This window comes from Mustela nivalis (genome assembly GCF_964662115.1).
Source record: "Mustela nivalis genome assembly, chromosome: 12".
In the NCBI taxonomy this organism is placed as follows: domain Eukaryota; kingdom Metazoa; phylum Chordata; class Mammalia; order Carnivora; family Mustelidae; genus Mustela; species Mustela nivalis.
Window position 1 is genome coordinate 55,715,007 of NC_139031.1, and position 15,792 is coordinate 55,730,798.

Consider the following 15,792-nt stretch of genomic DNA (forward strand, 5'->3'; position numbering starts at 1 on the left):
AGGCAGACACTTAACAACTGAGCCACCCAGGCAACCATTAAGCAATATTTCTCAAAGAAAGGCACTGATACTACACTGGACAGGGCCATTTTTCATTATATTGAATAGCCCTTGCAGAGCAAAATAGGTGGCACACCTCCCTCCACTACCAAGTCTTGTAGCAACCCAACCATTTCTACACACTTGCAAATGCCCCCAAGGCAGCTGAAAATCACTGGCCTAAGGGATCTGACCACTTCTCTTGATTTATGGTTACCACAGGAACTAATTATAAAAACTAAGCTCTAAGAATAACTAGGAGAGGAACAATGGGTCATTATGGCATCTAATCACCATTTAGATCAGCATACCATGTCACTGAAAGAGTATTCTAAAGCATTCTTCCTTGATGCCTCTGCTCCATAATTTTTATTTTGCTTTTTCAACATACCTTTAAAAAATTTTAGAACTTCTACCACTACTCCTTTTACCTATATGCTCACAACTACTCGTTTTTTATTTTTATTTATTTTTTAAAAAAGATTTTATTTATTTATTTGACAGACAGAGATCACAAGTAGGCAGAGAGAGAGAGGAAGGGAAGCAGGCTCCCTGCAGAGCAGAGAGCCTGATGTGGGGCTGGATCCCAGGACCCTGGGATCATGACCTGAGCCGAAGGCAGAGGCTTAACCCAGAGCCACCCAGGCGCCCCACAACTACTCATTTTTTAAAAACCAGATTTGAACTGTATTTCTGACATTTTCTTATTTACGGATTAAAAAGCATTTAATGAAAAACAGAGAATTACTTTTAAATTTGTTAATAGTTACATTTCACCACATGAAAAAAGGCTGGGCTTCGAAAGAAAGGTGCTGTGGCCGTTGGGGGTGAATTAAATACCCTGGAAGGAACCAGCAGACAAGCACAGAATTATACTCTACTACAGAAACTACTTCCTCTTCCTATATCTGCTCCAGAAGCACGTGAGAATTAAGGACTCATAAGCAGCTGGCCTTTGGCTGTAAAGCAAAGTGGCCATGCTATGACATCCATAAAAACTGTTATTTCTAAGCCTTTCTTAACCACTAACTATTTCTACAGCCCTGCCATTAACATTCCAAAGTAGGTAAAAATTGTAGTCTTGCATCTGTGTTTTTTTTTATCAAGTCTCATTAACGTGAATTTGTAAAGATTCTATCTTACAAGGAAATACTCCACTGGAATGGAAAGTACTAGAGGAAGAATCGATAACGCGCGGCTTACCAAGCATGCTGCCAGCCACCAGGATATCGAAGAGTGTGTCTGCATAGCGACGATAATCTAATCTCGAGCCTGTGGAATCCAGAAACTTGGCTACAGCTTCAAGGTCGTCACCAGCTTCATTAAGCCCTTGGACAAGTGTATCCCTGAAGACTGTGGGTTCGAATTTCTCTTTTTCATCTAAAATAAATAAGTTACAAAATATTCCTTTTATTTACAGAATGTATTCCCCGATGCAACCGTATATTTCCTTTGTTCATTATTCTTTATTTGAGAGTGTGGTTGTTTAAAAGTTGGAAGACAACTAATTTTTTATTAGATTTACATGTTCTGAAACCCCTTGTTGAAACATTTACTCAATCACATGATTTATTTTCTATTTAAAGGGGTCACAAAACTATGTTAAAAGTTGAACTAATACATAATAAAAATTGATAACTGATCATTTCTGTCATTTGTAGGATAGGCCAATGTAATCTATTAACCCTAATCATTTGAGAAAAAATTAAGTATAACAATCAAAACTTAAAATTTTGTTTTATTTAGGATAAAAAAAATGACTCAGGGAGAATTGCCTAAGAATAAAGGAGAATATACAATTAACAAAATAAAGATTAGGAGCAAGGAAATGAAGAGGGACATTTCTTTATTATTTATTATTCTTATTCTTATTACTGACATATACTAGTTTCAGTTATCAATATTTCAATTATATAACTGACACAATATTTTCAGATGCACAGTACGTTTCAATGTTTTTGTATTTTGCAAAATGATTATCACGGTAAGTCTAGATAACATCCACCACCATACACAGTTAGAATTCTTTTTTCTTGTGATGAGAACTTTTAAGATCTAGCCTACCAGCAACTTTCTATCATACTATACAGTATCATTAACTGTAGTCACCAAGCGGTACATCACATCCCTGGAACTTACTTATTTCATTACTGTTAGTTTGTTCCTTCTGACTACCTTCACCCATTTTGCCAGCCCCTTCACTCCCTGTCTCTGGCAACCACTAGTCTGTTCTCTGTGTGTAAGTTTGGGGTTTTTGTTTTGTCTTGGAGATTCCACACATAATTAAGATCATACGATGTTTGTGTTTTTCTGTCTGACTTATTTCATTTATCATAACGCCCTCAAGGTCTACCCATTTGTCCCAAACAATAAGATTTCCTTCTCTTTATGGCTCAATAATAATCTATGGTATATATGTATATACCACATTTTCTTTATCCATTCATCCATCAATGGATACTTAGGTTGCTTCCATACCTTGGCTATTGTAAATAATGCTGCAATGAACATGGGGGTGCCTCTATCTTTTCAAATTACTGTTTTCATTTTCTTTTTTTTTTTTTTTTTAAGATTTTATTTATTTATTTGACAGACAGAGATTACAAGTAGGCAGAGAGAGAGGAAGGGAAGCAGGCTCCCCGCTGAGCAGAGAACCGATATGGGGCTGGATCCCAGGACCCTGGGATCATGACCTGAGCGACGACAGAGACTTTAACCTACTGAGCCACTCAGATGCCCCTGTTTTAATTTTCTTAAGATAAATACCCAGTAGTAGATCACTGAATCATATGGAAGTTTATTTTAAAATTTTAAAAAAGATTTATTTATTTATTTGAGAGAGAGCGTGGGCGCCATGGGAAAAGAGAGAAAGGGAAAATCCTCTAGCTGAATCCCTGCTGAGAATAGAGTCCAACTGGGGCTGGATCCCAGGACCCTGAGATGAGGACCTGAGCTGAAATCAAGAGTCAGCCACTTAATCAATTCAGTCACCCAGGTATGGCTATGCCATTCTACATTCCCATGAATACTTCATGAAGATTTCCTTTTCTCCATATGTATATCAACACTTATTTTATTTTCCAAGATAAGTTATTCCAGGGCACTTAAAATATTTAATATATATCATGAACTATATATGTATACTTATGGCTTCAGAGCAGATGTTCCCAATCTTTTTGGTCTCATGACCCCTTGCCACCCTTAAAAAAGTACTGAGGATTCCAGAGCTTTCTTGTGTAAGAAGGTTGTAACTATGGATACTTACTTTATAGAAATTAAAACAAAATTTAAAAATATTTATCAAATTAAAAAAAAATTAGTGTGAAGACAGGCTTTGTTTAATCTCTTTAATGCCTGGCTTAATAGCAGACAGATGGATTCCCATATTCACTGTTTGCAATCTGTTGTGATATCACACATCATGTAGCCTCTGGGAAACGACCATAAACCATGAGTGAACATGTAAAAGAGGCAAAACAAATCTTAGTTATAATGAAAATAGTTTTGAATTTGTAGAACCCCTGAAAGGGCTTCAGAGGATGTAAGGATATGCATATATGGAGTTTCCTACCTTTAGCAGACTCAAGAGAGACTTCTTATGGAAGGTCAGTTTGGAGTCAGATATTATTTTTTTAAATTTTCTTTCTTTCTTTCTTTTTTTTTAAAGTAATCTCTATGCCCAGTGTGGGGCCTGAGCTCATGACCCCGAGATCAAGAGTCCCATGTTTTATCAACTGAACCAGCTGGGGGCCCCTGGAACCAGATCTTAAACAAAGCAAGGATCATACACTGTTGAAAAGAAGTGAAGATGACAAACCAGAGGTCAGAAGAGGCAGAAAAAGAATATGACTAAATTAAAGGTAAATGTAGAGTTCAATTCAAAAGGAGTTCACCTTCCTCTCTTCTTTCTGAGAATAAGTTTGGATGTGGAAAGGGGTGGGGGTTGGGGGAGGATGAATGAGAAACTTCACAAAAATCCCATCATAAATACCTTTAGAGAGATAAGCAGACACTGCAACTGTAAAAAAGGAGGAGGAGGAAGAAAGGAAGAATAAAATGTTAAAAAAAGAAGAAACTAAAAGAGTTCTTGGAAATGAAAACTATGATAGAAAAAGTCAAAAACTCAATAGAAGAGTTGAAAAAGAAAGCTGAGACTATCTCTCAGAAACTAGAAAAAAAATTCAAGAAAAAGAGACATAAAAAATAGGAGCAAAAAAAAAAAAAAAGAAAAAGGGCACACCAGTCAAATGTCCAAACACTAATTTTAATGAGAATTTTTTTAAGATTTTATTAAAAAAAAAAATCTCTATACCCAAAGCAGGGCTCAAACTCATAACCTGAGATCAAGAGTCACATATTCCACAGACTGAGCCAGCCAGGTGCCCTGATATTTTTTTTTTTTTTAGGAAGAAAAGGATTTAAAAATTTCAAGAAAAATTTTACAGAGTTGAAGGACAGGAGTTTCTCAGTAAAGAGCCATCTGCAAATAAGGATTCAAAGTGGACCCACAGTAAGATGATAAGATGCTGATGTTCTCGTGTAATCCCAATGCTGGGAACAAAGTAGCTATCTGCAGTTTCAGGGGCAAAAACCCAAATCACATATAAACTATCAAAAAACAGAATGACATTAAAGATGTTTATTTACTTATTTTTTGACACAGAGAAAGAGAGAGCTTACCAGTGGTGGGGGGAGGAGGGTGGCAGTCAGAGGGAGAGGGGGGAAGCAGGCTCCCCGTTGAGCAAGGAGCCTGATGCAGGATTCGATCTCAGGACCCTGGGACCATGACCTGAGCCCAAGGCAGCTGCTTAACTGACCAAGCCACCCAGGTACCCCAGAATGACATTAAATTGCTCAACAGGAATACCAGAAACCAGAAGAAATTTCTTCAAAATTCTGATGGAAAATGGTTTCCAAACTCTAAGTCTGGGGTTCAAACTGTCAACTAAGTGTAAAAGCTGAATAAACGTATTTTGAGACATATGAGGCCTCAAAAATGTTTCTCACACACTCTTTTCTAAAAAGCTACTGAAGCCGATGCTCCACCAAGATGAGAGAATAACTCATGATCTCATGATTTATCAAGTCATGAGATCCCAGGAAAAAGAGAAAAAAAATAGGAGATGGAAAACAGGACTCTCCGGGACAGTGGAGAAAAGATACTGTAAACATCTCACATTGTCAGCTGTACCGCTGGCCTAGAGGGCTTGTCACTATGATAGCATCATCTGATAGATAATAAGAAATCCTCAAGTTTTTGTATTAAAAGAGTTACATAATGAAGGGAAAAGTTGGTACTAAGTCGTGTTAAGGCACAGACAACAACAGCAAAAAAAGGGGTAAATTATGAAATTTAAATTATGAAACATTAACTCCAAAGATCAAATGATGTTCAGGAGAAGAAAAGTAATCCAGCAACAGCTGAACTGTAAAGGGCGTGTGCAAAGTCACAGCAAGAGAAGCCCTATGCGGTCATCTAGCTAGAAGAATCGAGAGGACGTCTGCAGGTGAATAGTCAGTGAAGAGAGCGAAATCCTCATCTTCCTTAGAATCAAGTGCAGATACGATGCCTCCCCCAGAAAAGTCAGGAAACAACCATGTAAGAATGTTCTGTGGTTAGGCGAAGGTACAATTAAAAGGAGCCTATAAAGAGCAGAAGGCATTCTTCTGGGGAGTCTATCTGCCCTTGCTAGAACATGTTTTGCAGAATGTTTGACTATTTAAACCATGTGACCTGCATACATTTAAAAGCGACTTGAAAACCAGATAGTACCTGTCTGGTTTATACAGACTGACTACTTATACTGGTCCAGTAAGAGGGCTGAGTTATAAGGAGTTAACCCCACGGCATCAGAAGCAGATAAGAATGGCATTCCCAGTACCAGTCAGAGTCACACAGCATAAGATGCCATCAAGACAGACGTAACTTGAACACTATTTTTCACGAACAAGAGAGAAAAGTTCTTTTGATGCCATAAGCAAAACATTATGCAGCAAAGAACATGCCAATGTTGACCGCAGAAAAAATATAATTAAGGTCTTGTTTTGTGGAGGGGGAGGAAGAGAATGGGGAACTCCAAAGGAACAGATGACAAGAAGCTGGAGGAGGGGGCAGCTGCGACTGCGCGGGAAGAACTCACTGGCAAACGAAGGACATTTCACCCCCCCACTCGGGGTCCAGCCAAAAGGTAATTCTCCTAACCCCTTGGCAAAAAAGTTTTCTTTCCTGTTATATGAGAACATGAGAAATGAAAACACCACAAGTTGTTTATTGTCTCGTAACCAGCTTTCAAAACCAACTGGGGCCATTCCGGCGATGGCACTAAGACCTACTTGAATGTTGATTCGGGTGGTTGGGACAGACTTCGGTGATTCAAAAATTATAAATTTGAGGCATTGGAAAATGAAAGTTAGTAAACAAGTAAAACATCTAGACCATGCTAAGAATTCACGCAGAGGACTTTGGTTTGAATCAGAGAGACAACTTAAAAACTCGTGTTTGTATGAAGCCCTTCATTTCAGTTCTATTTTCCCAAGAGATGTGCCAAGGAAGAGGAAAGTAAGGCGAGGAAGACAGCATGTCATGGCCGAAGATACTCTGGCAGTGAGCGATAATGCATTAGGTCAGGATGATCGCCTGTAGCTCTGGCATCTTAAGAAGTCGTGATGGCATGCGGGGATTAATCATGCTTTTGCAGGCTGAAAAGAAGCTCCCATCTGTTAAGATGAAATACCCATCCAGAGGAATACAAAATTCCCAAACAAGAAAATGGCAAGAACACTGACAAAAGTTTGGGGAAACACAGACAATATTTTACCCCAAAGTTCTTTTTTATCTGAAACGAAATTACATATCCTTTGTATTCCACTTGAGGACAGTCTAGCAAAAATACCAATAAAATCCTAAAGAAAATACGCTATTCCTTCCTTGTGTTTCCATTTGGCAGGTATAACCTCCCTTGAAGTGGGAAGTGTATAATTAGGGTCTCGAATGTATACTGTGTTGGTGACTCACAAGTGTGACACTAGAGGGTTAGTCAGGCTGGCCCATTATACTGACAGAGAGAAACAGGCTTATTTCTGATGCTCATATATGCCTGTAAGTTATCTGAACACATTGCTTCCTCTGGGAACCACAGTAACAAGTTAATGTAACCTTTTTCCTACTGTTGATTAAGTGAAAAATAACAAAACCTACATCCTTTTTTGAATGTTACTTAAGTATAGTAAATGAATAAGAACAATCATGGGCTTTCTAACCATACACATACAAATATATTCACATATATATATATTTATATATATATATATTATACACACACACACGTATATATATATCACACATATTTCAACATTTGAAGGTTCATTAGATTAGTGGCTAACACTTACTATCTCAGAGTGATTAAAACTGCAAGGACAGATGAAAATTCTCAGGGGGAACCCAGGGTTTGTGAGCACCCTGGATGCCTGTAGTTGGTCATTTTTTTCTCTCCTACTTTCACTAATTTTAATCCAATTTCTCTACAAGATTTATAGGGAGGCGAGATCAGTTATTAAATATTTCATTTAGCTAAGCATAACAATATCTAAGGGGAGAAATTTCCACTGTTTCAAATTCCCACAAGCCACGCTAGAAAATATAATTCTTTGAAGAAAATACCACAAACAAGATGTGTATATTTTATAAAGGAAAAGAGTCTGGATAGATTTCTAAATGATGGGTCCTATCATGTTTAATTTTGATGTTAAGCAATAGAAAATACATTCTTTTTTACTAACTTGACATGGAAGAGTATTAGCTTTGCTAGCAAACAGTTTCAAACTGAAGACAGATCCCCAGAAGACAGCCTATTAAAATGACCTTGAAATAGCCTCACTAGATTTTTTGCCTCAGCTCTATAAAACTGCCAACCATTTATCTGAAGTCAGCCCTATCATAATCGCAAAAGAAAAACAAAGACGATAAATCATCAGGAGGCAATTCACTAGCATAAAGTGTAGAAAATGAGGTTGACTCCATTTTTTTTTTTTTGCCCCTGCCAGCATTTTGGCACAAAATAGTTGAAGTGCAGCTGAAATCCCCAGCAGCCCCGAGTTATATAAATCCCGATCAACTGACAAATAATACGTATTTCTGGGTAGCTCTCCCTGAGTATTACAGCAGCAGGAAGACACAGGCACAATCTTGCCCACTGAATGAATCAGAGACAAACGAGCTCAGAATTAGAGAAAACCTTTCCAGTTCAAAACTGAAGACTGACTCTGTAAGGGCCAGTTTACTTGTTGCGTCAAGCCGGCTGTTGTGCAATCCTTGGGTCCTCTCTTGGCTTTTAAGCTCAGTTACGGTGAATCAGCGTCACAGGAATAAAGCTGCTCAAGCTGGAGATCCAGCTCTGAGATTAACACATTCCCCCAGTGGGCAGGGGAAAGTGAACCTTTCTGCACCTCACAGTTGGGCATATGTTAGATATTATCACATTACCAGGCTCCACAATACCTTAACTATAATTAGTGTTCTGAACTATACTGTTCCTTACAGACAAAGTCCTTTTAAAATCATCTCGACATCATTTCTTCCCCATTGCTTTTAAACCATGAGATAATGAAAGTAATGAATTGACTGTAAGATCTCGTATTGATAATGTCTGGATTTCAATGGGGAAATGCAATGGGGACACAATTTCTAAGCCTAAGATAAGGGCCAAGATGAGGACCAAGCAAGCAGAGGGAGATAAACGGCTCAAGCCACATGCCTTAGTTTATAGGGATGGGCCAGGGATGAAAAAAAAAAAAAAATAGAGAAGGGGAAAGCACAAGACAAAAATATTGTACAAAATAACCACCTTTTGCTTACTTTACAGTTTTTTGTTTTCATTTTTAGTAGGAACATGAATTCCCAGCAAGCAGCATTTATAGTTAAATTCAGCCTCCAAATAGTGTGGAAATTCCTTAAGAAATTAAAAATAGAGATTCCCTATGAACCTGCAATTGCACTACTGGGTATTTACCCCAAAGATACAGACGTAGTGAAAAGAAGGGCCATCTGTACCCCAATGTTCTAGCAGCAATGGCCACGGTAGCCAAACTGTGGAAAGAGCCAAGATGCCCTTCAATGGACAAATGGATAAGGAAGATGTGGTCCATATACACTATGGAGTATTATGCCTCCATCAGAAAGGATAAATACCCAACTTTTGTAGCAACATGGACGGGACTGGAAGAGATTACGCTGAGTGAAATAAGTCAAGCAGAGAGAGTCAATTATCATATGGTTTCACTTATTTGTGGAGCATAAGAAATAACATGGAGGACATGGGGAGATGGAGAGAAGGGAGTTGAGAGAAACTGGAGGGGGAGATGAACCATGAGAGACTATGGACTCTGAAAAACAATGTGAGAGTTTTGAAGGGGAGGGGGGTGGGAGGTTGGGGGACCCTGGTGGTGGGTATTACGGAGGGCATGTATTGCATGGAGCACTGGGTGTGGTGCATTAACAATGAATTCTGTTACACTGAAAAGAAATTAAATAAAAAAAAAAAATCTGGCCAAAAAAAAAAAAAAAAAAAAATTTCAACCTCCACTGCTATCTAGTGACTCTCATGAACTCTTCTACTCCAAACAACTGATTGCATTTGGACTTCCTCTCCTTCTGCAAGGCTGGACTTGCTACTTATGCAGTTAAGTACTTATGCAAGAGGGCAGAAGCTGCAGGGGCTAACCCAACATTGGAAATGCCAAAGCCATATACTATGGGCTATGAGCTATCAATTTAACAATTTGGCACTTGGTGATCATTACCTGCCATCAAGCTTCACCACAGCAGTGAGGCCTGCACAAGAGATATCCAACTGTCATTTCATCTTTCTACATGATACTTCCTTAAATATGTTTCAGTTATTGTCCTCAGTGTTAGTCAACATAATAATTTCTTATCATATTTCCTTTTAAAAAAAGTATCCTTATCAAGTTATAGCTCAATTATTTTTTAAGTCCAAAAGGACTTCTATATAATTACACAAAACTGATGAAAAATTTACAACTATTCTTTACACAGGAAGGATGGTAAGGTGAACACAGCATAAAAAGAAGTCACTTGGGGGCGCCTGGGGGGCTCAGTGGGTTAAAGCCTCTGCCTTCGGCTCAGTTCATGACCCCAGGGTCCTGGGATGGAGCCCAACATCGGGTTCGCTGATCAGCGGGGAGCCTGCTTTCTCCTCTCTCTCTCTCTGCCTACTTGTAATCTCTCTGTCAAATAAATAAAATCTTTAAAAAAAAAAAAAAAGAAATAATACTGTTAAAAAAAAAAAAGTCACTCACACAAACAAAAATGTTACCAGTCATCAAACAGGGTCTGTTACTACCTTTCCACAATAAAAGACATCTGAAAATATCCTGAGCTTTAAAGATATTTAGGCAGCAAATTTAATTTAAGTTGACTTCTTAAATTTTCAAGTGTAAAAACTCATCAATATCTCCTTCCCTGATTTACTTTTCTCCTAAATTTTACCATCTTTGTACTCAACATTTCCTTAAAAACAACAAAGGAAGCAAAACTCAAATACAAATGCTGATGTCAAGAACAGTAGAGTTTATTGTCTTCACAGGAGAGTGAGGAAACCTGACCAGATAGAATCATTCTCCTTTAGTAGATAAAGACACAAAGTTCAAATTAAATGATCTGTCCAAAATCAAACATGTAAATAACCTGCCATTCAAAGGCTTAAATGCAAAACTTCAGATCCTACATCTAGAGCTCAAAAGAAGAGAACAAGGGAGGTTCAGTGGAAAGAGGGACAATTCTAATCCCTCTGCAATCTCCCAACTTGGTTAGAACTTTACCCACTTTCCCAACCCCCACATACACGCAGACACGCAGCACAACCTTACCCCTTTTCCGAGTTTTGAACCGCTGGCCTGTTAGCACTGGCTTCTGATGCTTATTCATAAAATTTCTGAAAACAAAGAAAATAAATATTATATATTTCAAATAAGCAGTTCACATAAAAATATATGGCTAATAAGCATATGTTCTACCTCACTTGTACTGAATATACTTTTATTTTTCTATTTTATTTTATTTTTTTTTAAGATTTTATTTATTTATTTGACAGAGAGAGATCACAAGTAGGCAGAGAGGCAGGCAGAGAGAGAGAGAGAGGAGGAAGCAGGCTCCCCACTGAGCAGAGAGCCCGATGAGGGACTCGATCCCAGGACCCTGAGATCATGACCTGAGCCGAAGGCAGCGGCTTAACCCACTGAGCCACCCAGGTGCCCCTGAATATACTTTTAAAAGCAGGTTTAATTTAACTGTTGAACTAGCAAAACTTCTGAAATCTAATACTATCTAGTATTGGCAAGAGACACAGGGAAAACGACCACAGGCATAAACTTTGACAGAGGGAATAAATTCTATGCAGTACTTTGGGGAAGCAGTTGGTGAATATAAATATTTACATATACATAACCTGTGGTCCACAATTCTTTTACTAGAAATTCACTTTGCCATTTTACCCACACAAATATCCATAATTATGCCTGTATGCACGTGTGTATAAAAGGATTTAGTCATGGGGCGCCTGGGTGGCTCAGTGGGTTGAACATCTGCCTTCAGCTCAGGTCATGGTCTCACGGTCCTAGGACGGAGCCCTGGCCTCAGGCTCTCTGCTCAGCAGGCAGCCTGCCTACAACCCCCCCCCCCCCCCCCCGTCTCTTTCTGCCTACCTCTCTCCCTACTTGCGATTTCTCTCTCTATCAAATAAATAAATAAATCTTTAAAAAACAAGTGTGAAGTGTAATTTTCTGGTTAAAAAGGGAATATAAATAATCCTTGCTTTTCTCTGCAAAGAAAATTTAAGATTACATTATCTTAAAAAAAAAAAAAGTAAAAAGAACTTGCTCTGTAATACCTCTTACATATTAAGAATAATTTTGTGGCATTAATATTATAATATGAAAATATGTCCAGATTGCCAAAATTATGAAGACAACACAATTAAGAAAATGTCAAGCAAATTATTTAATTACCTTTCAAAGTTCTTTTTAAATTGTGATTTGAGAATATCTAGATTTTTAAAATTAATTGTCACCACTAAACAATCAAGAAAATGTGCTCTATTCAAGTGAATGATTTAATTATGTCTCAAAGTTTTAAAGGATCCTTAAGAACATGTAAAAATGATTCTATTTATATACCCAAACTTTCCATACCACAAAAGAAGAAAATCTATTTTCACAGGAAAAGTAATCTGTTTACCACTTAAAACTTTAATCATAATTTAAAAAGTGGAATGGATTCAAAAGAAAAGTAACAAACACAAGAAGGATTTTCTGTTATGCTTTAAGTAGAGAGAATTTTTATTAATACTATAAAGTGGACTTAATATATCAGGCTTTAAGCTATAAAGGTGACTAAGCCAGATTCCATGCCCTCAGGGAGCACAGGGCCTAGAGGAGATAAAACAGGCAAACATTTACCATACAATAGCAGTACAGATCTAGAACAAAGGGTAGAGAAAGGGATCACTCTGTGGGGGGTGGGGGCAGCAGCTACACACTGAAATAGTTACAAATGCAATAAACTTAATGAAATCTCATTTTATTTGATGGGAGTTAGAAATAGAGTTTCTAATGCATTATTTACATTCTCTACTAAACTCTTTCATTCAGAAATTTCCTTGTTGGCATTTTCGACAGATCACTCTGGACTAGCAAACATTTCACTGGGGTACTTAAAATGAATATTCATGTGTGTTGTTTCTACACCTCCCCAAACACTACAAATATTACATAAAATATTTTCCTGTGCCAGCAAAGAAAAAAATACCTGCTAAAGAGTTTAGGTCTCATATTGAGGTATAAAAATAAAAACAGACTCCAAGTAGCCTGAAACTTTTCTAGCAGGTGACGATGCTGCAGTTACTCTTTGCTAAAGATGTCTCTATTTTGGAATCAATAAAGAATATTTTAAAAATGGGAGCCTTCTCTAATAGTTTTATTTTACAGTCCAGAATAGAAACTCATGGAATTCTCTAACTCTACCTTAGCATTTTGTTGCTGTTTTTCTGCTAATGAGTAATTACCACAAAACACAGCCTACTGCCGAGGACGAGAGAATTACTCTATTTTAAAAATCTATAGTTCCGTTTATAGTTTCTTCAGTTCTAAGCACAAAAGTTTTGTTTCTTCGTGGTCTCATCTTGTGACCTTATTTTGCACGCCCTCCATATACGGGAGGTGGAAAACAGCAGAGTAACATGTCAACAAAAATCATACAAAGATTCTGACGTACACAGCAGCAAAAAATTAACACAAACACAAACAGCAACTCACCGACTGGTATTGAAAGACTAAATGAAGATATTCTGTTCACCAAAAGTCTCTACCGCTTAGCTGTTGCTATTTAGAGCAGAGGCTTGGCTTGTATCTAAATTTAGCCATCCGTGCTACATTATAATCTGCTCCAGCGAGGGTCAGGCTTTATAAGGCACTCACTGAAGCCCGGGTGGGAGAGGGAAGCAAGGGCACTTTGAGTAAGAAACTGTGCTAGTTTCAATCTGGGAAAGTAACGAGGAATAACAAAGATGGCTGCATTAGGCCAATGTCAAATGCTTATTTTCATTGGGTTGCATGAAAACAACCAACTAAAAATACATACACATAGGTATGTATACATACATATTTTAAATCAGAGTTTAACAGAATCCTCAGAGACAAAACTTATCTGGGGTACAGTCTATAATGCATACAAAAATCCTTAAGCCAAACATACAGATAAAATAAAAATAAGCTCATTCCCCGCCCCCCAACAATGGAAAAACACGACTGGATTTAAACATTTCACATTATCTAAGAGACTCCCTTTCTTGGATATTCCACAAGAGAAAGGACAATAAAATATTAAAAAGATTCAATCAATCAAAATTTCAAAACTAAGTACATTATTAATGAAATAAACATCTTTTGAATAAACTCCTGAACTGAAAGACCCAACTAAAACATTTTTCCGTTAAACACGGAAGAAATAAAACTTCACCCACCTCCCTCTGTTACTATTCTGTCCTGGGTCCTTTTTAGATTCTACCCCTTACTCCCAACTGACTCTGGGCCCAAGTGTGATTATGGGCCAGCAGTTCAGATGGATTGGCCTCTTGGCAACTGTGTACTAATTCTGCCAGTTGCCCAGCACACCTTGAGTGGATTGACAGGTTGTATGCTGTCCTGCCCATTTTCTTCTTTAATTCCCTTCATTTTGGAAAGAACCTGATCTACCAGAGAAAGACTGATTTTCTTGTTGTTCCTATGAAGGGATGACTGTTCTGGTCTGGATAATTGCTGAACTATGATAATCTGCCTTATTTCATATGTTATACTGCTAATATATGCATATAACTAGGTTATTCAAACAACCTCATATATGCATATGAATATGCTAATGGGGGTCACAATCTTCTCCTATAAAGGGATAAAAGAAAATGAGACATATGGTATGTTCCAACTAGTCAGTTCTGCTATTAGAGCCTGAAAGCAGCCATAGATCATATGTAAAGAAGTTATTCCAATAAAACTTTATTTACAGAACAAGTGGTGGATCACACTGGGATCTCAGGCTATGGTTTATCATCCTCCATTCTAAAGCCATGTATCCAACAGAAGTGTCTGTGATGGTGGAAATGTTCTGTCTAATATGGAAGCTACTAGACACATGTAGCCCTTGAGTCCTTGAAATGTGGCAGTGTAACTGAGTGTAACTAATTAAATAAATTAAATTTATTTAATTTTCATTAATTAAAGTGAAAATAGCCAATATCGCTAATGGTTATGTTAGACAAGCCAGTTCTAAAGAATTCATTATGACCCAACACACTTCATTTTGATAAAAGAGGTGAAAATACATCCAAAGAATAGAAAGTTTTTAATTAACTTTTTTTTTTTTTTCAAATAAAGTAGCTCTGAGGAGCATTTTGCCCAAATTTCAAAACCAGGAGGCTATGGTGAGAAAGAAAAAAAACAAACAAAAACAAAACAAAACTTCAAAGCAAAACTCTGTGTGTAGTAAATAATCCTGGAGACAGTGAGAAGAAAAAAAGATTTTCAATTCTAAGATAATAAAAGTTATAGGGCAACAATATCATCTCCAAAGTATAAAGTGTTTCATAGAGAAACAGTAACACTAGCACACAATACCCGTAATATTACTGAGTCACTTCATTGCAACATTCTCAGGAAGTACTTTGTGTTTAGGAGTAACTTTCAAGAACTTTTATTCTATGTTCCAAAGAAGCAAAATAATGTACAATAAAAAGAACAAACTAAAAATCGCCCACAGTTATGAACTCTTCTTTCCATTAAAGTGAAAACTCCAAGGATGTACATCATAAAATCCTTTACAGAAAGTTGTCATGTCCAGGAGTCATTTGGGTTGATAATAATGATCTCAAAAGAAGAAAAAATAATTAAGGTGCACTCTGAATGTGTAAATTATTAACATTCTAAAGCAATAGACCAGATAAATGTTTACAGTAACACTTACTTTGCCCAGAATAACATTAGCTTGTTTAATGTCCTTGTCATGATTTTATACCAAATAGCCTCTCTATAACCAAAATCACCCAGCCTCTATAAAATGTTTCATTGCATCTCCAAGCAAACTCTATGTAGGTTTTAGTTTTTATAATAATTGAGAAAGATGGAATTTAAAATAGCCTACCTATAAATGAAAAATGTTTCTAAATAAAATCAGACATTCCCTTCTTT

At 37.2% G+C, this 15,792-nt stretch overlaps 1 protein-coding gene across 2 annotated transcripts in view; it reads right to left on the minus strand.

Annotated features, from left to right (window-relative positions):
• Positions 1-15,792, minus strand: part of BZW2 (basic leucine zipper and W2 domains 2) — a 60,799-nt gene that overhangs the window by 27,564 nt on the left and 17,443 nt on the right. For both annotated transcript variants that reach the window (XM_082693016.1, XM_082693015.1), the window contains exons 2-3: positions 10,927-10,991; positions 1,243-1,419 (exon numbers count right to left, since the gene is read on the minus strand). In XM_082693016.1, coding sequence (XP_082549142.1) covers positions 1,243-1,419; positions 10,927-10,984 — 235 coding nt within the window. In that variant the 5' untranslated portion in view covers positions 10,985-10,991. The remainder of the gene's footprint in view (positions 1-1,242; positions 1,420-10,926; positions 10,992-15,792) is intronic.